Below are 24,507 nucleotides of genomic sequence, written 5' to 3'. Positions count from 1 at the left end.
GTCAATGCAGATTATTTTAAAGTAAATAGCTCCAGTGGCTTTCTAATATCGGATGGAAGAGCATTACAGGTGACCGCAGAAGTGCCGCGCGATGTGGTGACCCATCATTGTTCGATGGATCTCATAAATTACAAAAACGCTAGAATCGAGTTATACCTTAAAAATGCATTGCTGACGACTCCAAGATTATAAGTAAATGACACAGACAATCACATCTGCAATCCCTGCTGTTGCTTTATTTGAAACGACACCACAGTGACTCCTCTACTTATGAACAAATGAGGTTCCAGAGTTATGTCTGTAAGTTGATTTGTTTATAAGTCCAACTTTACTCCTGTCGATTCCAAACATGTTGTACGGCATGTACACTTAACACGGTTTGTTCGTCGAATCTATGAAAGTTCGATAGTCAAAAGATCCTAAGCAGAGGAGTCCCTGTATTTTTTGCTACAAACAGGTGGCTTTGAACACTCACTCACGGCAGTGGCATTATGAGCTCTGAGAGTTGTTGCAGGCCAGCAGCAGAACAGTCTTCACCACGATCTTCATTTCAGCAGTGGCTGCCGCGTCACCTAGAGTCTCTTGAACTCTGAAATGCAACGAGAAGACCATTTGACCAATACTCATTGGTGTATGGATCAGTGATACGTCTGTGAAGCCGGAACCACAACTGAGTGTCCAGTTGCACAAAATCCAAATCGCTCTCATCAATCGCTTGCAGCTGCTTTGTCCATGTCTGAGCGAGGAATTGTGTGACAAGCATGTTGTGTCTAGGCATGGCTAAAGCGCGTCTGGCTACGCCACTTTACAATAGAATACCGCCCCTTTAAGTTCCACCCTCCCCCTCACGTCAGGATTGTAACACCCAATTACAGTTAGCACAACGTGAAGCATGCGATGAAACGCGTGGCTGCAAATTGCTGAGCAGATCGACGCTTTAGGGTTGCATATGCGTCTGCAAGTGAGCAGCAACCGGTTTCAGAGACGTCCACATCTAAGCGACTCCGTTGCTTACAATCGGGTGTAGATCATTTTTCACAGATTTTCCATAACAATATGATAAAGTGCTTGAATTACGTGTGTGTGCATTCACACTTAAATTAATGTCCACATTAATATGGGTAGGCCAATTACAGTTCACGAGCCACTGAAGCAAACGAACGAACCAGGGAAGCCTCCCCATTACAATCCACACATCCTTCTCATTCGAGTTGAGTCTCGGGCCATTTGCCCATGGCTTGTGACGACGACGATGATGATGTGTGGTCAAATTGGCCTTGAACCTTATGGTATAAACGGTGCTCTATAAATAAATGAGTATTACAGTCGATCATCAACTATCTGGCAGCTTCGGGGAGAAGGGGGAGCCGTATATAAAAAAAGCCAGATAATCACTAAATCATTACTTAAAATAGGGTATTTTTGCACGTTCTTGAAGAACATGCCTTAGGTAATTTGGATATGTTTAGTGTTTTAAATGTCCTTACTATGTGAAATTGGCAAAAATAAACCTACAAACTGACAAAAATAAACATCCTATTGTAAAAAGTCACTGTATTTACCGTAACGTATTTACCACTCCAATCTCGAAGACTAAATGGGACGATGTACACAGTTCTAAGCTCTACTTTCAACACAACCACGATTGCCAGCCTGGGTTACAGCCTTTGGAGCGGTTTTGTCTGTTTTGTCGGATCGGCCTGGGATCGCTGGATAATGTTGGAAGATGCCAGATAATCGCGTGCCAATATAATCGATGATAAACTATTATTACTGTAGCTTACCTTTTCTCGGTGTCCTCCATCAAGGCCTGTGCAGCAAGAGGATCTTCAGCTTTCAGTGCCTGGTATTCGGCGAAGCTGCCGATAAACCCCATTAATTCCGGCAGCTTGAGGAGTGCAATGAACCTGACGTTCTCCAGCCTGTGGATGATTGAGAGAAACCTGGAATGTCGATATTATTAACTCTCTTCTTGGTTCTTTCGGTAAAGTCACCTTTACCGACTTTACCGACTTTACCGAAAGAACCAATAAGATGAATCCCTGCAGTCACAAAAGCTTTAAATCGAAATTATTAACTCTCCTTAAAGAAAACTTTCACTTGCCTGTCGGCACCAGTAGAACCGGCTTTCTATTGCATTGCTAAAAAAAACCTAAATTGTAAAGTTAATTAACAAAACCTACATTATAACACGCAACTTGTGCCATCGAACATAACTGGAGTGCTTTGCTAAACTTGAATTGAATAAATTGATATCAACAAAATTCAACAAACTAACACCACATTTGTTTATTTTGGTTAGGCCACGTGGTATTTGTACATGCCAGACATAGAGCAGACATTCATGGATTTCAAAATAAATACTTTTTTTGGTTAGATCGTGTAAATATGAATGTGGCGTTCACCCAAGTTCACCCGACACAACTATTTGGTAAGGGTTTGTCACGTGCACAAAACATGCCAATTACTTACTAGTTCAGCACTACCGGTTATCTGTTAGTGAGTAAATGCTCTGCAACATTTACAATTTGAGTTTGACGGTTTGCTGGTGATTACAACAACAACCAGTTTCATCAAGCCATTACCAGAATTGTGAAGAAGACTTCCTGTTTCCGGTATTATATTGCTTTTACAACATATTTTGTCAATCTAAGCAAGTGACTTGTGATAAACATTTCAAAGAATAACAATGAACGACAATGTTTTAAAATAATTTATTTGTGCTTAAGGGAAAAATCTATGAGTTATTAGTCATAATCTCAGGTGCGTAGTTAATCTAAAAATTCGGATAAACTGCACGTGGATAATCGAGGGTACTGTATTTATACTTTTCCTCGTGACAATACACTGATAATGAAAAGGGGGATAATAATGGGAGGGGGGGGGGGGGAAATATGCATTAAGAACCAAAAGAGCTGTGTCTTGGACTTTTATGGTTTAGTTCAATTCGCCCCAGACTCAAAGAGCCAGGCACCTTTTACAGCATTGCCTTCCAGGCTGCTTCGTTTTTAGAATGTTGTTGTGTTGGCCGTTAAAAACATTCAAACCTCTTCTTGTCCACAAACGGAATGGCCTCATACATGGCAGTATAATCTTCACGCACGTGGTTCATCTTGTGACTCTCGTACGGGCGAAGATCTTCGATTACCTAAAAACAACAGCAATCCACAATATATTATTACATTGTATGCGTTAGGCCCAGAGGGTTCAACATATTCCGGTAGTGGCCAATAGAAATTGCCATGGGTTTTTTCGGCATTTCAAATGGTCACGACATTGGCTTGCGACACCAATCTTTCTTTCCGGATATCTCACTCAGATCCGGAGGAATGTTTTTTTGCGAACAGTGGAAAAAACATAATAAGGTAAATATCGGTTTCAAAGTTTTCTGAAAATGTTAATTCGTTCGTTTCTCAATCCTGGTGAGGGTCATGGTGGCAGAATGTTGAGTATGGCTGTCCAAACCTCCATTTCTGTGGCAACTGACTCTAGCTCTTTCTGGGGAATTCCCAGGCATTCCCAAGCCAGCTGGCTTGGGAATGCATAATGTTTGATTTGCATTAAAATGCAAATCAATTTATAATATTATTGACATGCGTTTATCTGGAATTTTTTGTTGTTATTCTGTCTCTCACTGTTCAAATAAACCTAACATTAAAATTATAGACTGATCATTTCTTTGTCAGTGGGCAAACGTACAAAATCAGCAGGGGATCAAATACTTTTTTGCCTCACTGTATCTCCTTAGTTGAGGTCAATGTTACACCACCCTTACTGAAAACAGCCTGGGCCACGTGCCGTCTACCTCTCCTAAGGTGTCGGATGGTTTTTCAGAATATCTTTGAGGCTGCCCGGAAGTTGCTCTCCATGGCCTCTCCAAACTCCTGCCATGTCTGGGCTTTCACTTCAGTGACTTCTACTGCTGCCCACCCTCTTGGCAAGCCGGTACCTCTCAATTGAGTAAGGATACATTTTTTTCCCCGAGCATCACTCGAAAAGCCTCCTTCTTCAACATAACAGCTTCCCTCACCACTGGTGTCCACCAGCTGGTCCGAGGGTTGCTGCCATGCTAGATACCAGCTGCCTTAAGGCCAATGTCCACGACCTCCCCTGGAGTGTAGGAAAAGTTTTCTCGGGAGGTGGAAATTGAAATATTTCTGCACTGGGGTTTCCACCATACCTTCCCAGAAAATCTGCACTATTCGTTTGGGCCTTCCACGTCTATCTTGTCAGTGCCCCAAGCATCAGATCCAACTTAGCACCGGGTGGTGTACAGTTGACAGCTCTGCTCCTCTCTTCACCCGAGTGTCCAGAACATACGGCCTTAGGTCCGATGATACAACTATAAAGTCAATCCTTGACCATCTGCCCAAGGTGCTCTGGTAATACTTACGCTTATGAGCATCCTTGTGTTCGAACATGGTGTTTGTTATTATTGACATTCCGTGACTAACCATAATTCTAATAACATCTCTCAATTCGGGTTCAGATCAGGGGGGCATTCTTCCAAATTATGCCTCTCTCGGTATCTCCATCGTTTCCCACGTGAACATTGAAGTTGAGCAGTAAGACTATGGAGTCGGTAGGCAGCACTTTGCCGAGCACTGCACCCACCGTCTTCAAGAAGGCCGAATTCTCTGAGCTGCTGTTTGGTGCATAAGTACAGACAACAGAGTTTTCCTTTCTGAGAACCGAAGTCTCATCCACTGGGACAAACTCCAACTGAACAGCACCCAGCCGGGGGATTGTGAGAATCCCCACACCCGCACGGGGCTCTCACTCAGGGTTACTTTGGAACAGGAGAGAGACCACCCGCGATCGAGATGTTTGGTTCCAGTGCCAATACTGTGTGTGGAGATGAGACCGACGATGTCTATTAGGTACCTTTCCACCTTCTCCACCAGCTCTGGCTCCTTCCCCCCAGGTGATGCGACATTACATGTCCCAATAGCTAGTCTCCATCGCCAAGATTCAATCTGCCCGAGACCATTCCTCTCCCTGCCATACTGGCATTGCACCTGCCCTTCACCCTTCGTCCTTCAGATGGTGGGTCCACTGGACGGCGCCACGTAGCTATGTCAGGTTGGGCCCGACTGTGTAACGTGGGTCACCCAGCCACCAGGCACTTACCGGCAAACACCACACCCAGAGTATCCATTGTCCAGGGAAGGTTCTCTGATTTTTGTATTGTTTAACTATTCATGAGGGGCTTTTTTACCGTTATTTGTCTGGAACCTCCCCCATACCTGTTCACTAAGGGAGACCCTTTCAGGAATACAAGACTCCAGGCGAGATAGCTCTCAGGGTCATTGTAACACACAAACCCCAGGTTACAATCTTTCGGTGGGGTTTTCTGCAAATGATGAGAGTTAAACGTGCGAATGTGTCTATTGAATTGGTGCTGCCACCATTTTTCGTCTGTCATGTAACATCACCACATTATGTGAAACCAACTCATTAAGTTAACATTGTGGCCTTATTATGATAAGTATTCATATTCTTGGTTCCTTCGGTAAAGTCACGTAGAAGGGAAACAATAAAATAAAAAAAATATAAAACAATAAAATTATCACGACGTTTCGTCGTGATAACTTTTTATCACGATGTTTCGTCGTGATAATTTTTGATTGCTTGTGTTGCAGTCGAAACGTCGTGAGAATTGTATTGTTTTACATATTTTTTTTACTTTATAGTTTCCCTTCTACATGTGTGAAAACCACAGCAAAAAAATGTGAAATTTTCTTGCTGTGGTCTTCACACCTGATGATGATTGCTTGTGGTGCAGTCGAAACGTCGTGACAATTTTATTGTTTAATATATATTTTACTTTATTGTTTCCCTTCTACGTGACTTTACTGAAAGAACCAAGAATATGAATCCCTGCAGTCACAAAAGCTTTAAATCAAAATGATAAGTATTGTTATGTTATGAACCTCTCCCGACTGTAACCAGGCCAGGGCTTGTCCATGTAAATGTCGCAAGGCACAAATCATTGGTGGGTGATCATCACCACATTCAATTTAACAAATAGTAGTCTTTAGCGACAAATATTATCCTTAAGGTTTTTTGGTTTCGACCATGTAAATATACTTGTGATGTTAAACCTGCCACCACCACCCCGACACAGCCCATCTGTAAGATTTGTCATGTAAAACAAAATATAGCCAATTAGTTACCAGTTCAGCACTAAACCAGTTGTGTGTTGGAGAGTAAAACTCACAACAACAATTACAGTTCCGCTACTTGTGACGTGTCGCCACTAATTACAACTACAACCAACCTTACCAAGCGACAACTCTGACATCAGACGGAATTAGATATTCACATGATAATAAAATAACAGTAAATACATATTAAATACTCACAAACACAACTTTCGGCAGTTGTAGAACATGCTTGCCAACAAGGACATTCAAGTGATTTTAAAAACGTTCATGTGCTGTGTAAAACGAATTATTACAGGCCAAGACTAATAATGTTAGGGAATCTATTGAAATTTAGAGAAATAATAATAATTAACCGTTCTGACAGCTAGTCTTAGTGTTGCTGGGAAGAATAGTATTAATACACCTTCCATGTATATGCCGTGTCAAGGCATCGCATTACTGATTAACTGTGATTAACCCACCTGTTCCATATACTGTCTTTGTGCGATTGCCAGCCAAAAGCAGCTGCTGCTGAAGATGAGCAGAGTTGGCATGATGATGGTTTATGCTCGTTGAGATCAGCGAGATGTTGTGGTTCATTTGTGGCGTGCACTTTGTGTATGTAATGAGCGTGAAAGGTTCAAGCAGATACACAAATAAAGTCGAGCAAAAGGAAGCACAAAACCCTGATAATGAAGTTGCATGTTGTCACCTTCCACAGGATTTGTGTGAGTTTCTCCGAGAAAACTCCACACTCGATGTCAAACGGGTACATGTAGGAGTAAATCACGAGGCAGCCACGTGGCTGCAGCACCCGCTCGACTTCGTGCATGAAGGCTGGCAGGTCGAACCAATGCGCTGACACGAAGGCAGTCAGCAGTGACACGGAGCCATCATCTACGGGAAGGGTCTCAGCTGGCCCCACGCTACGATGGGGGGGGAGGGACGAAAAAAACAACTGAATGTGCATCGTGGCTCGTTCATTGTTACACGAAGCATAACGCCCTCCGGCCGCCTTTGTTTCCCCGGTGGCGATGGTTACTTCACACTGCACGAAGGAACTAATTTGAGGCCAAGTCGATATAGGGGATGCCCAGGACCTGTACAGCAGGCTCACATAGTTGTATTATGCCCATCGATGTTACAACCATACTGAAAAACTGCCATCTCCTTGGGTGTCCAATCTGTAACTAATACATTGAAAGGAAAGTTACTCTGCCTATTTACTGATTCTCCCAGTGAGTTTAATTTCCTCGCACGTGACAAGCTTGTTCTTTGGTGGTGTAAAATAGACCACAACATTGAAAAAAGTGGCATTGTTCTAAAGTTAGAGGGTTGCAATACACGGATATTAAAAAGAAACATCAATGTTTCAGACAGATGTTTTTTTTTTATGTGAACCTTTACTTAGTATTAGGGCAATTGGATGCCACCTCAAAATTATGACCCCACGGTAGCTAGGACATGTTAGCTATCTCGCCTGGTATACAGGATGTCATGGGTGCAATCCTGACCTGGACACCTGTATATTTTGAGTTTGCAAGTTCTCCCTGTGGTCGTGTGGATTTTTTTACGGGTTCTCCAGTTTTCCCTCAACATTTTATAACTCTGCCATTAAATTATTAGGTTGCTATAAATTTCCACGTGATAAGCCACTTCGCTGATCTATCATTTGTAGCCAGATCATTTCTGAAAAAAGCGAAAAAGCTCAGTGGGCCTTATCTGGTAAAATAAAAAAAGTTTAGTTTTTTATGTTTATGGCATGATATAATACACAAGCATTGTCCACCAAATCAGCCTCTAATCTCTCTTGACTCACTCAAACCAATAAACACACTTAGTGTGGATGTTTGAATGCGTGCCCATGGAAGGACGGAGGGTCCTTTATCTCTGAGCGTGTGGTTGTGAACCTACATGTAGGAGATGTTGTTGGGATGTTTGGCGTGCATCGCCTCTTCAATCTGCGATGGGCTCACATCGATCCCCAACACATTTGTGCTGAAAGAAGCCAGAAGCTCCGTGCCCTGGCCGCTCCCACAGCCAATGTCCACAGCGAGGGCGGGCTTTGTCCCCGCCTACACACACGCACACATGGAATAATCGGCTTAGCAATGTAGCCCGTTCTCTCCCCAAGCCTTTCTGAAATTATTTTCAAATGGAAGTCTGGGCATGTAACCTGGGTATAGTTTCCAGAGTGCGAGAGAAGGTTTAGGCAAACTAGGATGTGACAGAGTGAAAGGACCATCTGTGGTCTTTCAAAGTAGACGTTAACTCAATGCACATCAAAAGGCTCTCTGTTATGAACTTCATAATGGCGAAATTAAATCAATCTTATAATCTCAATCGATTGAAAGTATGCTACACCTCCTCCACAGCATATGATCAATGAGACTTCCATGGTAGAGGGGGTCCCCAATATACGTCGTCCCGATGTACGTTGTTTCGCACTTAGGTCGCCGACTTATGATCAAACACACTGTACCACTAGAATTTTGCGTATGTGCCGCCACTATCTTCTCAGTCTCTTCGTGTTCTCTCAAGTAACTGCTTGAGACAAAGGGACTCTATGACCTTTGAAATCACTCGGGTTTGAAATCTGGCCATAGTTTGCAGGGTCACTGGCTCTCAAGACAACTTTTTTTCAGAAGCAGTGTTACCCGCACCATTTTCAAATGGTCTGGGAAACACCCCTCACTGAAAAAAAAAATGCCGGGTGGACAATCGGCGGCACGAGCGAGTCCAAGCACGATTTGAGACCCTACGTGTGGATGTAGTCGAGCAGCGATGTTTTTATTTAGTAGGCGTGCGATAAACATCAACATATCTGCCACCGACATTGTTGCCAGTGTCGAGTTTTTCATTGGTTCCAGGTTGATCAAACTCAGATGATAGACCAAGAGAATGCTGTTGCTTTCAATTTAGAAACTGTCCTCTCGATCGTCACTATATTATTTGCGAACAACGTCCCAAATACTGTGCACAGTCCGAATTGACTGGTTGATGGATGGTTGTAGTGCAGCAGGACCCTTCACAATGTGCCACAGACCATGGGGGTCACGAGCCGACTCATTGGCGTGCAGAGCATAGAACAATCTGTGATCTGCCGGCGGCTGTGTAAGGGAGTAGTTTGATGGGTTTGAAGCGTTATGACATCAAGCAACATATCAATACCTGGCAATTGATTAATGCCAGGTAAGGCCCACTGGTCAGTTGCAGGATGTAGCAATGTGTCCTGCCTTACGTCGCAGCATTTCAATCATCGTGCTCTGGGTGCTAATCATGCAATAGCAGAAAATAGTTAACTAAGTAAGGAAGTGATATAGACGTTTGAAAGTAACTTAATAGAGAAAGCCATTTGAAGATTTGCTGTGTCTCCTAAGTCCTGAACTCGAAGAGAAAGGAGTTCCAGAGTTTAGGTACCGCAATTTTAAAAGGCACGATCACCTCAAGTGTGACACCTGGACCGCGGGATACTGAACAATGTACAATCTGAACATCTTAATGATCTTGATGGAACAAATGGCTGAATGAAGTCAATAATGTAGGAAGGAGCAAGCACATTGAAGTCGTTGAATACAAGATAATCTTAAAATCAATACGTTCCAAAAAGCAGGCCATTACAGTAGTCAATGCGTGAGAAAATAAATACGTGGATCAGTCCTTTCAGTGTCTGCAGTGTTAAGGATGTGACAGAGCCGGGATGTTTCTCAAATGGAAAAAAGAGGTTCCTCACGTTTCTGTTGACATTGGACTGAAATGATAAAGTTTGATCTAGAAGGATACCAAGATTGTTGACCTCGTGTGTTTGATAGAGGTTACAACCATCAATAACCAAGTTAAGACGGATTGAATTGGATAGATGGGGTGTACAGATTAAATTAAGCTGTGTTTTATCATCATTAATATTAAGGAAGTTGGAAACATCAAATCTTTGACATGAGGAATTGACTGTGCTAATTGTGATACTGTAGATACAACATCCAATCCCAACTGTGGATAGATCTGAGGGTCATCTGTGTGACAGTGATATAGCTGAACCCTTGGTGTCATAATAAAGCTCCAGGGAGAGAGAGAACATGATGGGGCTTAATACTGTTCCCTGAAGGACATTGTGAGGAACTGTGCTAGTTGTGGATTTATAGGTGCCCATCGTAACACATTGTTTGTAGTTTGAGAGATAGGAGTAGCACCATTCCAACGAAGTGCTGGAGATCCATCAAGACTTCAAATCGGTTGAGTAATATATATTGATAAATCGTGTCAAAGGCTGCGCTTAGGCCAAGGAGGAGGAGAGGATTTGTAGAACCTTCATAAGCAGCAATTAGGAGATCATTCATTATCCATACTAAAGCTGTTTCAGTACTATAGCCAGATCTAAAATCAGACTGAAATGGATCAAGTAGATTCATTGACAACAGGTGCAAATTAAACTGCGAAACTCAAGAATCATAGATATAAAAGGGAGATTTAGGATTGGGTGGAAGTTGCTAAGGATGGCTCAATCTAGATCTGGTTTCTTGAGAAGCAGCGTTGCTGAAGCCATCTTAAATGTAGATGGGACAATCCCAGTTATTAGTGACCTGTTAACAATATCGTGGACGAATAGAACTAGAGAAGATAAATTATTTCTAAGGACAGGGGCAAAAAAAGGATCCAGAGGATACGTGGTGGGATGAAATGTGTTAATGAAGTCAGTTCAGAGACTGAAATTCAGAAAACTCAGCTAATACTGTACTGTAAAAACTTGGAGATGGGTAGTCAAAACGTATGTCGATGATTGGGGATTAATTGAGACCGGGTGGAGTAATTTTTTTCGAGGAAGAAATGCTGAAGTGAATTTCAGAGCACAGAGTGGCTGGTCGAGTGGTTTAGGTTGATTTAAAAGCTTTTGTGGTTGTAAATAAAATATTTGGGTTTCTTTACTGGAAGCAAATTGGTTGGTGAGGAAGGATGATTTTGCGAGGGAGATTGCATCCTTGTAAGTGTGAGAGGCTTTAAATATTTGATATATGGTTAAATCTGATTCAATCTAGACACGTTCAGATTAGAGTACGATTGTTTTAAGTACGCGCAGTTGTGGGGAGTACCAATGTAAGGATTTGATGGCTGAAATGCATCTGGTTTTAAGAGGGGCCAGGGAATCCAGTATTTTGTGAAGGGAGTTAAAGGACAAGGCTGCCTCATTCACCAAAAGTGGACTAGGCTTAGATAGGGGAGAAAGGGCAATAGACTGGGCAATAGAAGTAGAGGGAATAGACTTTACGCTGTGATGTGATATAATGTTAAGGGAACCAGATGGAGTGGGGGGGGGGGTAAACTAAAAGATTATTACAGAGTGATCTGAATGGCATATAACAGCAATATAAAGGTTTGAAGCTGAGAATCCAATGTAACAGACTAAGTCTAAGGTGTGGCTACCTGCGTGGGAAGGGCCCTGCCCACATAGTGAAAAATAAATGAGTCTAAGATGATTTAAAGCTTTCGTGACTGCAGTAATTCATATTCTTAGCTCTTTCGATAAAGTCACGTTAAAGGAAAACAATAAAATAATAAAATATATATAAAACAATAAAAAAATTATCACGACGTTTCGACCATAACACAAACGGTGTGTTATCATCAAACACACGAGGTCAACAATCTCGGTGTCCTTCTAGACCATAACACAAAGGTGTGTTATGGTCGAAATGTCGTGAGCATTTTTTTATTGTTTTATATATATTTTGTTATTTTATTGTTTCCCTTTAACGTGACTTTACCGAAAGAGCTAAGAATATGAGTCTAAGAAGGTCTACACATCTCGAACTAGAGTGGTAGATGGGGAATTTACATGAATGGAAAAGTACCCGCATTGCAGAATGCGGTGGAATTTATAGCATGCCATTGAAAGCAGACGAGGGAAGTTAGCGAAGAAGGAAGTGGTTGGACCGAGTGGATGGTAAAGCAAGAGTAATTGCAGTGGTTGAAATATTTTCCAACATAGCTAAGTGTTCAAAAGAATGGAACATAGATAATGATGTTGAATGGAGGTTTGTGATACTGTGGACAATTCCAAGCCCTCCTCCACGACCAGAAGATTGGGGCCTATCGTGAAAGGAAAAAACCTGAAGGTGTTGCTTAAATTAGTTACAAATGGTCGGACGGTCTATGCCAGGTCTCAGTCAAGCACGCGAAGTTGCTGGCGGTCTTTCGGTAAACCGCGCGGTCCTCGAATGACGTCGTCTGCTGCGCTGCGTCAGCTGGCCGCTCGATGTTGCTGTGCCGTTGCTTCTCGCGACGGCATGGATGCGCTGTGGGTTGCACCCTTCTCCTGCCTTGTCCTTGTATCTCCCTGTCTGTCTCCTTGTATTGTTCCCCTGTGCAGCCGTTTGTCCTGCACTTCCCTTTGTAAGAGTCCCTGCCCGGTGTTTGCCAGTGTCTGTCCGTGTCTAAGTCCCTACGTCTGTCTGCTTGTCTCGTGCTCCTGCGCGGGCTTTTGTCTACTGTACCCGTGTTTGTTTGTCCGTGTCCTGGTACCTGTGTCTTGTTAACATCGTGTCCGTGGTTGTTCCCCATCTCGCTAACTCAGTAACTTAAGCATTCACGCACCCAACCACCCGCTCACTCGTTTCCTCACTCATTACCCAATCTGTTCAATACATAACACACCCTCTTACTACAATTCTTTGACTCAGCCATCCAATCAATTCCCCATTCTCCAAATAACCCATTTAAACTTACACCAATTCACTCGATTATTCACTCACTCATGCGTATTTGTGCACTGCTCCGATGTAAACCTCTTTGCATGTCTCCAACTCATTCATTCAACAACACATGTACTCACTCACCAACGAACCACCCAATCACTCTCTCAGTCACTAAATTACCCTCATATCCAATCTTTCACCCTTTTTCAACTCAACAACAACTTCCTCCATTGGCTATAAAGTGCGGTAACATCACCATGACGCTTTTGCCAGGCTTTGTGCACGTTAAGGCCACGTGACGTGTCGAACGCCCTCTGGCAGGTCACGGGGCAGACCCAGGTGCCATGGATTGACCGACTGAGATGACTGGCTGATGCACCACCTGTGCCCCCCCCCCCCCCCCCCCACTGTGCTAACTTGCTGTGTTTTAGCCGCCCGACGCGCCGCTCATTGTTGTGAGTGTCGCTCCTCTGCCCTCCGTTTTTTCTGAAGGGTGACTGCCTCCAACTGCCCAGTAGCATCCTTCACAAGCTTCCGCCACAGAGGCCGATCTTGACACTGCTGATAACAGTCATTGGCAAGGCCACTCAGCTTCACATCCTTCTCTTGTACCGCATCACTCCATCTCTTCTGTAGCCCGTGCTGCACCCAGTTGTTCACTCTTTCACGCACCTACTCAATTACTCTCACCGACTCGCTTACCTTCCTACTCAATCATGCACCCTGATCTATCTATTCGCTCACGCACCAACTCACTCAACAAATTATCCACGTACTCACTCACCCGTTTATTGCTGGTGTACTACTGCTGCCGCCCCAGCTCTCTCGCGGCCGCTGGGTGGCTTCTGGCCCGGCACTATGCTGTTATGCAGTGGATTACAGAACCTTCAGGCCCAGGTCACTGGCCTTGCACCCGCGCTCCCAAACTGTGTCGCTCGCAGTGGTGCATGTCCACCATGTCGCCAAATGCTGAAGGAAACCGCGGTTTGACCGCGTATCCTGGTCAATCTCCAAAACCTTGGTCTGCTCAAGGACTCTCGTCGGCCCAGGCCCAGAAACTGCCGCGGTGGTTGCAGGGGTGGCAGAGGATGCACAACTGGCCTCAACCACCCATCGCCACCTACATCCACTACCTACTCCCGTGCCAATCATGCCCCCCCTCCTCCCCCCCATCTGCCTCGATCCCCATCACTCCTACTTCCCTACGTACACTCTCCAAATATCCCTATCATGGCTCCCGACCGTCAAATCTCATCAACATACCCACCAACCCCCACTTGTGACACTATCCCCCCCCCCCCATCAGCACTCCATCCGACCCCACCATCCCCTGATGTTTCCCTCAAATTAGGTCTCTGGAACTCTCATTCCATGTGCAATACATCTGTTACCACCTTGGATGCTCTCTCTCTTAAATTAAATGCCCTCGCCATCACATAAAACTGGATCGCGCCCTCGAACACTGCCACCTCCGCTGCCCTTTCATCCTCTGCCTCCTCCTTTTCCCACACCACTCGTCGGGTGGGCAAAGGTGGAAGCGTAGACTTGCTCAATCCTCCATCTTGGATCCCTGCGCCTACACTCCCCCTCTATCTCGTCCTCCCCCACCTTTGAACACCAATTATTCTCATTCTCATCCCCCCACTGAATCACCTTCCTCATTGTTTATCGTCCCTCTGCTTCCTCAACCCACTAGATTGTCTTCTTTCCACCGTCCTCCCTCACTTGCACCATTTTATTCTTCTAGGTGATTTCAATATGGATCTTAGTCTTCCCTCCATTGCCTAAAACCTCCTTCCCCTCACTAACTCTTTCATCTCCTTCCCTCCCTCCCTACTTATTCTTCTGGTAGCACCCTCGATCTCATCTTTATATCAGATTGTGGGGCTTCCACCATTGTAACCGACCCCTGCCCTCTATTGGACCACTTATTTCTCCCTCACCATCACCTTACCCAGTCCACCCCTTCCCAGCCCCATCCTATCCCACCACTTTCTTTCCCGCTATCTCCTCTCACTAGACGCCGCATCCCCAATCTCCCAGACCTCCTCCTCTCTCCCTTTCTTGCCCTCTTTGTCCTCCCTCGACCCAGACGCTACCTTTGCAACCTTACACTCCACCATCAACACAGCACTCAACCTCCTTGCTCCCCTGGGCATCCCGCTCCCACCGTTCGAAGCTCCCCCAGCCCTGGCTAACCCCCTCCATCCAACCGAGCCATCGCTTTCTGCGCATGTCAGAGCATATGTTGAGAGCTCATCCCTCCAAATTGTTTTCCTCTACAATTACCTCTCCCTACTCCGGCCATTTCTATCTTCCCTGGAAGCAGCCAAATAAAATGGCTTACACACTCTAATTGCCTCCCTTTCCTCTAATCCCCACCCACTCTTCTTTACCCTTAATAACCTTCTACCCCCCCCCCCATCTCCTGCCCACTCTTTCCACTGGCCTCTGCTACCGACTTTGCCCTCTTCTTCACTTCCAAAACGAATGCTATTTGGTCCTCTTTCCCAGTTTTCCCATACCCCAATCCAGCCCCTGTCACCCTCAGCCTCTCACCAACACCCTACTCCACCTGGCCTCACTGACTTCCCCCCCGTGACTCTGGAGGAACTCTCCATTACCATCTCCAAAGCACATATCACCACCTCACCCCTTGACCATATCCCTGCTTCCCTCATTTAATCCGTCCTTCCCTACCTACTCTCCCTTTTCAAAATTTATCTATCCTCCAGTCCCTTTTCTGCTAATTTCGAGTCGGCCATCATCACCCCTCTCATTAAGAAACCCTCTCTCGATGCCCACTGCATCTCCAACTATCATCCCATTTCCCTGCTTCTCTTCCTCTCCAAAGTTATGGCGCTTCTCGTCCACTCCCGCCTCAATAAATTCATATGCGCCCACTCCTTCTACCTTCTCCGCTAGTCTGGTTTTCGTCTGCTTCACTCCACAGAAACCACCATCATTACCATCTAGAACCACTTGACCAAATCGGCTCACGCACATCTCTCCCCAGTGCTCATTCTCCTCGACCTCTCCTCGGCTTTTGACACTATCCATATGTTATTTTCTCTACTTTCTCTAATCTGGACATTTCCGGCACTGCTTTGTCATGTTTCCACTTTATCTCTCTTCACACTCATCCTTGGTCTTCTGCAATCCCTCCTGCACTTCTCCTTCACCCAAGGCTCTCTCCTGGGTCCCCTTCTCTTCTTCCTCTACACCTTTCCTCTCGAAATACGCATCTCCTCCTTTAACATCTCCCACCACTTCTTCACCAACGACATCTAAATATTATTATCTTCCTCCACTTTCACTCCGGACCTCCCTTCTCGCATTTCAGGCTGCCTAACCACCCTTCAGTCTTGGATATGACTTTACTCCCTTGCCATCAACTCCTCTAAAACCCAGGTTCTCTTTTTACACGCTTTCTTTTAACTTACTCTGTCTGTTGTTGTCGTTGTTGTTTCCTCAAATATTGTAACTATATTTTAACCCACTTCCCAATGAGATATCGACTGCAAACTTGGTATACTTATGTCATACTGATGACAATACTATATTCTATCATAAAAAAAATATTCTCTTTTTAAACATTATTTTTTATATGTTATGTTTCGGTTTGTATCTAATTGTCCACGCTCAACTGACGTTGGATGTAAATCACCACGGTACCTTACGTTATGCCAAGCTTCGGGGCCACTTCCTGGAGTCGGAGTTCTACCATTACGCGTACATTTCATAAAAGCGAGTTTTTTGTATAAAAAGTTGCCATATCGGGCAAGAGGGTGGGGGCTAGAGATTTTCCAAAGATAGGAACCGGTTCTGGATTTCCCACCCGCTTAGGCAAAATCTCTAGCCCCCATCCTCTTGCCCGATACGGTAACCCCCCCCCCCCTTTCCCCCTTCTCGGCTATATATATAAGGACTTGTTTCAGCAGCCTGTCTCTCTCTTACCTGAAGACGACTGCTTGTGTGGCGATCGAAACTTCGTGATCTATTATTTTTTTCTACCTACGTGACTTTACCGAAAGAAACAAAGAGTACGGATTCCTGCAGTCACGAAAGCTTCGAATCAAGATAAGATCTGGAGTTTGTATCTCTCTCTGTGGTTACATGGATTTTTCTCCAGGTCCTCCGGTTTTTTTCCCCTCTGCATGTATAATCTACATCACGCGTTCAGAGTATTTGGCTACTGCTTATAAATGTCCATATGATGATGATAAGTCACTTTATTAGGCTGGTATCAATCGTGATCGCCAGGTCACGTCTGAGAAAGAGCCACAAAAGTTTAGTTGTGGGGCCGTATCTGGTAAAGTAATTTGTTTTGTAAGTTTATTTTATGGTGACAAGACATTGATAACGCGGGCTTAGGAGCAGAGTGCGAGTGTTGCAAGTGTGTGGTGGGCGACGTGCTGGGTGGGGGCATGCCACTGCATGCAGGCTGGAGGGGTGGATTGTAATTGCAGAGATGGCCAAGTGAGATAGGGCAAATAGCCAAGAGGGGGATATTGGATAGGTATTGTTCCCGTGAGACACTTTCTTCAAAGATACATACATTGCTGTTGGCTACGTTGCTGCTGCTTTTTAGCAGTGGTACACAAATGAAACTAAACAATTGTTTAGTTGACCAGGTAAGGCCCAATGAGCTATTTAGCTTTTTTTTCAGAAGTGGGCTTATCATTATCGTCGTGCAGAAAGTCATAGCAGCAGCCAAATAGTGTAGACGTGTGGTTATGTGTATTCTAAATGTGGAAGGGAAAACCCGGAGGATTCGACCGCTGAGAGAGAGAGATGCAAACTCAAAATGTACAGCAGGCATCAGGGTTGGGATTGAACCTACAACCTCCTGCATATCAGTTTAGGCAGATAACATTTTGAAGAAACAAAACCCATCACATTTGTCAAACATTTCTGTGACCTTAAACGGCAGAAATATATAAATTGAGTGATGTTTATGGACAATTCCCCTTCTTCAGAGCATAGAGGCCAGACTATCTCTACTTGCCTATGTGCTGTGAAGATAAAAGGCCATTGCAGCCATTCACCTGATTTGTCGTTCCTAAGCAATTGTGAGATGCAATTTGCATATCACAAGACTGTTGGGGCAGGTGGGTTAGCGAGTCGCACTTGTGAAGGCCGGCATGGCACAAGAGGGGGTCGGTGACCGACATCAAGTGGCGATGTTTACGACACAAGGCACCTAGGTACAACTAATTTGAGGCCGAGTCGACCTATGGCCAGGCCCAGGACCGGTTCAGATAATTGCCACTATTGTAAGCCATGAGCAGGAATCGAACCCAGGCCTGCCGAGGTTGGTAGGGCAGCGCGCTAACCGCTAAACCACCACTCCCCATGCTATATATATACACACACAATTAAATCTCACCTTGGAAACTCTTTGACTTTACCGAAAGAACCAAATAGTATGGATTCCTGCAGTCATGAAAGCTTCAAATCAGGACTCACCTTGGATGTTTTGTTTTCTAAAAATCTGGCTAGTTTTGTCAGTTACTCCCACAATGTACAGTATTTTAATAGTTTTAATTGCTTTATCAGTTTCAACGCTTGTGCAATTTGATTTGGTTTGGGCATTCAATGCCCTGTTTTGTGCATAATTGAAACCGTTAATTGCAGCGCTTCTTTAACATGTTTAATCTCACTCCTCAGACTTTCACCATCTGAAACCTTCTTAGCCCGATATTTGAGTTTTGATGAGAGAGGATTTCTGCGTGGGGTGATGGTGTGACTGCATTCAGATAGCGTTTACTGAAATAAAATGCACACTAACGCCTGTGTTATTTTAGCGTTTCTGCCACGCCTGGGCAGAATACATTTAAATTCCTGAAATCTAACACTAAAGCTGTTTATGGACACATCCGCTTGTTCATTTTTTTTATCCAACTTTGTTGTGCCTCCTGAAGAATGCATATTGGCCGAAACGTCACATATTACATAACCCCCTGTCCCTACCCGACGGGGCTGCTCTGAGCTCGTCTCCAACTCTCCTCTCTGCCCTGAGGAATGCCTCGCTAAAGTGTTCATTCTGATCCTAAGGAAATTAACATTCAAAAAGATACGCAACCGTTTTGGTGGATTGTGGAAAAAAGCATGTTCATCAATTTCACGTGTTGATGAAAAATAGGATCAGAATGGGTTTAATGGCTTCATTACCCTTTCTGGCAATCATAAAGCAGTTGTGTAAAGATGTTCAAACACCTAATAGATGATACCCAGTATTGCAAGGCATCAAGTTTTCATTCACCACACATTACTTGCGAAAAAAACATGAAAACGCACCTCCGATTATTACGGTTTGCCATGTACGGTGCGAAAGACGTTAAACATATATGCATGAACTGATAACACTGTGTAACAATTTTTTTTGTTCCTGGGTAGTAAGTGTTATTTCCTAATTGCTTATTCTCTCAAATCCAGTGAACATTACTTTAAGCGAATGAGGTTTGAGCTTCACAGCCAGATGACAAACAGAGTGCTGCGGTGGCTAGGAGATGTTAACTACTTCGTTTGGTATGTAGAAAGTTGCGGGTTCGACCCCGATCCTGATGCCTGCTGTATATTTTGAGTTTGCGTCTCTCTCTGTGGTTGCATGGATTTTTCTCTAGATCCTCCGGTGTTTTCCCTCCACATTTAAAATCAACATCAATCGTTTATAGCATTTGGCTACTGCTTATAAAGGTCCACATGATGATGATAAGCCACTTCATTGAGCTGCTATCATTAGTCATTGCCAGGACGCTTATATGGTAAAATAAAAACATATATAGTTTAATAGTTTTTTTATGGTGATAAGACATTCATAAAACGGGTTGATGAGCAGAGTGTTGGTGTTGCAAGCGTTAGGCAGGCGAGGTGGTGGGTGCGTCACCGCATGGAGGCCGGAGGCGGATTGTAATTGCAGAGATGGCCAAGTAAGATAGGGCACGTGGCCTAGGGGAGGATTTTGGATAAGTATTGTTTGTGGTACACTTTTTTTAAGATATGCAAATTGCTGCCAGCTATGCTGCTGCTTTTTAGCAGTGGTACACAATTTAAATGATTAAACTATTTTAAGTTTTGATTTAAAGCTTTCGTGACTGCAGGGATTCATATTCTTGGTTCTTTCGGTAAAGTCACGTAGAAGGGTAACCATAAAACAATCTAAAACAATATTGCTTTATATTTTTATTATTTTATTGTTTCCCTTCTTCGTGCCTTTACCGAAAGAACCAATAATATAAACTATTTTAGTTCACCAGGCAAGGCCCCACTGAGCTGTATAGTTATTTTGTCAGAAGGGACCCTGGCTATCAAAAATGATAGCTCAACGAAGTAGACTAATCACCATCCTGTGGAAATTCATTGCAGCCACCAAATACTTTCTAAACGCGTGGTGATGTTTTTTTTTCTCTAAAATGTGGAAGGGAAATCCCAGAGGAAAAATCCTCCCAACCATGGGGAGAGAGACGCAAACTTTTGATACTTGGCAAAACAAGTCCCATAGATACCAAGTGACATGATACAAACGTGGTGTCTCACCGGTCCGTGGTGTCCAGCTCTCGTTGGCTTCTCCATTCGCCTTGCTACGATTCAGCTTTGCATGGTCTTGCACCAATGCACCTTCGGGCCCCGACTGATCAGCCATACGACCGCGATGTATACACTACTACTACCACTACGCTCTTCAGGAGCAGGACCTACTCCTAGCCTCGGCTCTTACGCTCGACGCTGGGAGAGGGCCTTCTCAAGCATTGCTCCAAGGGTCTGGAATGCATTCCCTGCGGTGAACGGGCACGCTACGAGCCTCGGCGTTGTTTATGGAGGGAGTGCAAGACTCGTGGCTTTTACGTGAACATCATTGTTTTTATTGGTCTATGCATTTTGAGTGTACAATGGTTTTGATACCTCTTCAGTGGAGGCGATATTACATTTAAAATAAATACGGCATACGCTACTGAACTAAACACTAAACTATAGTATTTTTATTTTACCAGGTGTAAGGCCCCACTGAGCTGTATAGCTCTTTTAAAAAAAAAAATCGACCTGGCTATAACAAATGATAGTTCAACGAAGAGGCCATATTATCGTCACATGCATATTTGTAGCTGCAGAAAAATACTCTAAAACGCATGTTTATAAATGCGGGAGGGGAAAACCGGAGGACTCGGAGAAAAATCTATGCAACCACGGGGAGAGCGAGAGAGAGGCGCAAAATCCAAATATGCAGCAGGCGTCAGGGTCGGGATCGATCCCACGACCTCCTGCATACCAGCCAAGGGAATTAACATCCCCTAGCCACTGTAGTCTGCACTCCTCTAACAGAGGATGAATACAAGCACAGCTACTTCGTGACCAGCACATCTCGACAGAGGCATCCAGCTCCTGAACGTATTGCTGCCATACGCATGAATATAATTTACTGTGACCAATCGGAATAAAACCACGCCTATGCGATGGCCGTGAAATAGCCGTGCAATAATGTTGTAATCTCCCCGTATAACCGGGTGGGTCAAATTCGGCAAGAAAAAACATCAAGCACGACCCACATGGAACCGCTACAACCTCCGTTGCTTTGTGGTGAATGCTCGGGTGGCGTTTTGTCGCATCCGACAGTAAAGCCACACACACACACTCACGTACCTTTGCACACACGTAGTCGGTCAGGGTTGTCAAGACGTCTGCCGGCACGGTGGGCCGGTAGCGCTTGTACAGGCGGGCCAGTTCAGTGCCCTCAAACATGCGCACGGACATTGCTGCTGCTGTTGCTGCTGCGAGGAGATGGAGGAGGAGGAGGTCTGCGCGGGACTTCTCTGGCTCAAGGTCTCGAGGAGGAGGTGGATAAGGAGGTGGTGGTGGTGATGGAGCAAGAAGAGGAGGATGCCCAGAGAAGTCCCGGTGGCTTTCGACGAGAGAGCGAGACGCGTTTTATAGAGAAGCCAACGACACAACCCCACCCATATGTGTGCCTGTGTGTGTGTTTCTTTCATTGTTGTGTGTCTATGGGTGTTTGCGTGTCTGGGGAGCGATAGCGGAGCGGTTAGCGTGCTACGCTAGGAATCCGGTTACCCGAGTTCGATTCCTGCTCACGGCCAACACCAGTGACAATTATACTGAGACGGTCCTGGGCCCTTCCCCTAGGTCGACTCAGCCTCAAATGAGTGCCTCGTGCAGTGTGTAAGCATCGCCACTGGGGGATACAAAGGCGGTCGGGCGTGGTGCTGGCCACCCACCCCCTCGTGTGCCGTTCCAGCCTCCATAGGTGCTCGCTAACAGCATGTGCCCCGAATGGCTCACAGGGTTACACCAAATAAATGAAACTTAAAAATAAATGAAACACTGAAACCAAACATCATCATGATTACTACGTGGTTATTTGACTATTAGCTTCTTTGCCCGTTCGAGGACGGAAGCTGAATTATTTTAAAAAAAAAGTGAGCAGGGTATCTTGTGTAAATTGAATGGCAGAGAATCTTGCACGAAAGTTCGTCATAAAACACTTCACTGCATTTTACTGTAGCACTGTATATAACTGACCTTGAATTTGTTCTAATTCACTGCTCTGATACTTTCTTCTTTTCTGCTTTCGGTCGCTGGGGTTCTAATAAATTTTATTGCAATACAATATCTGGAAAATTACCGAGAAATGTCTATTTAACCAAAATGTAGAAGCATGAATTATGCTTACCGTTTGTCTCAATTGCTGAAGAAAAAAATAAAGAACCCGAATCAACTTTGTTGCTGCGTATAATTATCTATTAGATTCACTTTCATTTATTAGATTAACTTTCAATAAAGAATACGTGAAACTTAGATCGAATTTACGAAAAAAAAATATTTCCGCTCGACCTTCTCATTAATAATCATGAGCTGATGACGTCACTCATGTGGACCCGCCCCTCCCTTAATAATCATGAGCGGATGACGTCACTCTACATGGCGCTTCCCCCCTGTTATAAATAATCATGAGCTGATGACGTCACTCATGTGGACCCCCCCACCCCTTAATTAATAATCATGAACGGATGACGTCACTCTACATGGAGCTTCCCCCCCGTCATCAATAATCATGAGCTGATGACGTCACTCATGTGGACCCCGCCCCACCCCCTCATTAATAATCATGAGCGGGTCATTATTTTCGATTGAAAATTTCAGATTAACTGCAATACACCCGTCCTTGGACGGGTTTTGGCGACTTTGATCATAATTTAGAAGCAATAATTAGACTTTCCTTTTGTTTCAAGTGCTGAAGAAATAAATAAAGACACCAAATACACTTTGTTGCTGCGTAGAAATATTTATTACATTGCAATAAAGAAACGTCAAATTTAAAGACAATTTGCGTATTTTTTTTTATATTTCCGATCGACCTGTGGGAATGTAAAAATCCACCCGCGGGTGGATTTTTACCGCGGGTGGATTTTTACACAATAGAAATATGTATCTATATGTATCGGATAATTACTTGGTAATATTAAGATGTCGAGTGATGTCACGCACATTACACACATTCTGGGCTATTACAGTAGTAATAGGATGTACTGTTATTATTCGACGATACAATCTAGGGGCAGAAAGGATTGACGTTGACTATTTATGCATGCCCTTAACAACCACTGTTGTCACGTGCGGTCCGGGGTTAAGCATGCGATACGTGATGATAACGCAATTATGGTAGCTCGTGTTGAAGTGTTGAACCTAAGGATCATTGTGGACAACAATAGCTATTATATTTATCTTATCTGTAAAAGTATTTTTTGTCTGTATGTCTGTGTGTATGTCTGTCTGCTTGTAATACGTTTAACAAATACAATCAATGAAGCCTCCACATACACATTGGCAATTGTCTTTGTCCTTAGTGAAATCTAAAATAGGAAAATCAAACTTTGTAGAATGTGTAGAGGTGCTCACTGTTCGGTAACCTGCATTGCCACTAGGTATCAAAGGGGCAGTGCAGCGTTACCTCTGTGTACATAACGGTTGTGGTCAGCGAGGTGAAGTGGATCGTAGCCACAGTTTGGTAAGAACCAATCAGACATTGAGGTAGTTTATATTTTAGTTGTTTTTATCTGTTTACGATATGGTATTCATTACATAGTGTAGTGTATACCCAGTTGCTGTTAATAGCTCTGCTTATTAAAGAATATATTGAGTACATTTATTATATTGATGTAATTTAGACTTAGTTTTTTTTCACATCGGTTTACCGTATGATAGTTGAGTTGTTGCAGCCCCTTTGGCGTCCATGTACGAGGTGCCTCTGTGGATGTGTAGGCTTTGACTTTAACATAGATATTTCTATGACCAGTCACAAGCTAATCCCTCAGTTATTTCAATACTAAATTCTCCCGTTTGATTTGTACTAGGTGCCTCTGTGGATGTGTAGGCTTTGACTTTAACATAGCTATTTCTGTGACCAGTCACAAGCTAATCACTCAACTGTTTCAATGTGAAATTCTCCCGTTTGATATGTAAACCCCTTTGTCAAGGTGCCTCACTTCTCTCAACCAGCTTAAAAGACGCTGCGAATCTTAGCAGCGTTCATTGTAGCTCTGTCGTCCCGACAGGTTTGTTCCTTTCACCTGAAGAAGGCCACTTGTGTTGTGGCCGAAACGTCGTGAGAATTTTATTGTTTTATTTTATTATTTTATTCTCATTCTACGTGACTTTAG

The 24,507-nt window shown here is 44.0% G+C and overlaps 1 protein-coding gene across 2 annotated transcripts; it reads right to left on the bottom strand.

Annotated features, from left to right (window-relative positions):
• Positions 1-216: 216 nt before the first annotated feature.
• Positions 217-22,684, bottom strand: LOC116957619 (putative methyltransferase DDB_G0268948). Of its 2 annotated transcripts, XM_032979868.2 has the most exons (7): positions 22,521-22,684; positions 21,476-21,734; positions 8,061-8,221; positions 6,859-7,072; positions 3,048-3,148; positions 1,785-1,922; positions 217-589 (listed from the first exon to the last, which is right to left on the bottom strand). In XM_032979868.2, the coding sequence occupies exons 2-7, from the start codon at positions 21,584-21,586 to the stop codon at positions 490-492; spliced, it is 825 nt and encodes a 274-aa protein (XP_032835759.2). In that variant the 5' UTR covers positions 21,587-21,734; positions 22,521-22,684; the 3' UTR covers positions 217-489. The 2 variants fall into 2 exon arrangements, with proteins under 2 accessions (XP_032835759.2, XP_075913080.1); XM_076056965.1 differs by lacking the exons at positions 21,476-21,734; positions 22,521-22,684 and adding an exon at positions 20,375-20,474.
• Positions 22,685-24,507: the final 1,823 nt, after the last annotated feature.

This window comes from Petromyzon marinus, chromosome 79 (assembly GCF_048934315.1).
Source record: "Petromyzon marinus isolate PM22_M1 ecotype Great Lakes invasive population chromosome 79, UKy_Petmar_22M1.pri1.0, whole genome shotgun sequence".
Classification (NCBI taxonomy): domain Eukaryota; kingdom Metazoa; phylum Chordata; class Hyperoartia; order Petromyzontiformes; family Petromyzontidae; genus Petromyzon; species Petromyzon marinus.
The sequence above is the reverse complement of the archived record's forward strand: the minus strand, read 5'-3'. Positions and strand labels throughout refer to the sequence as shown.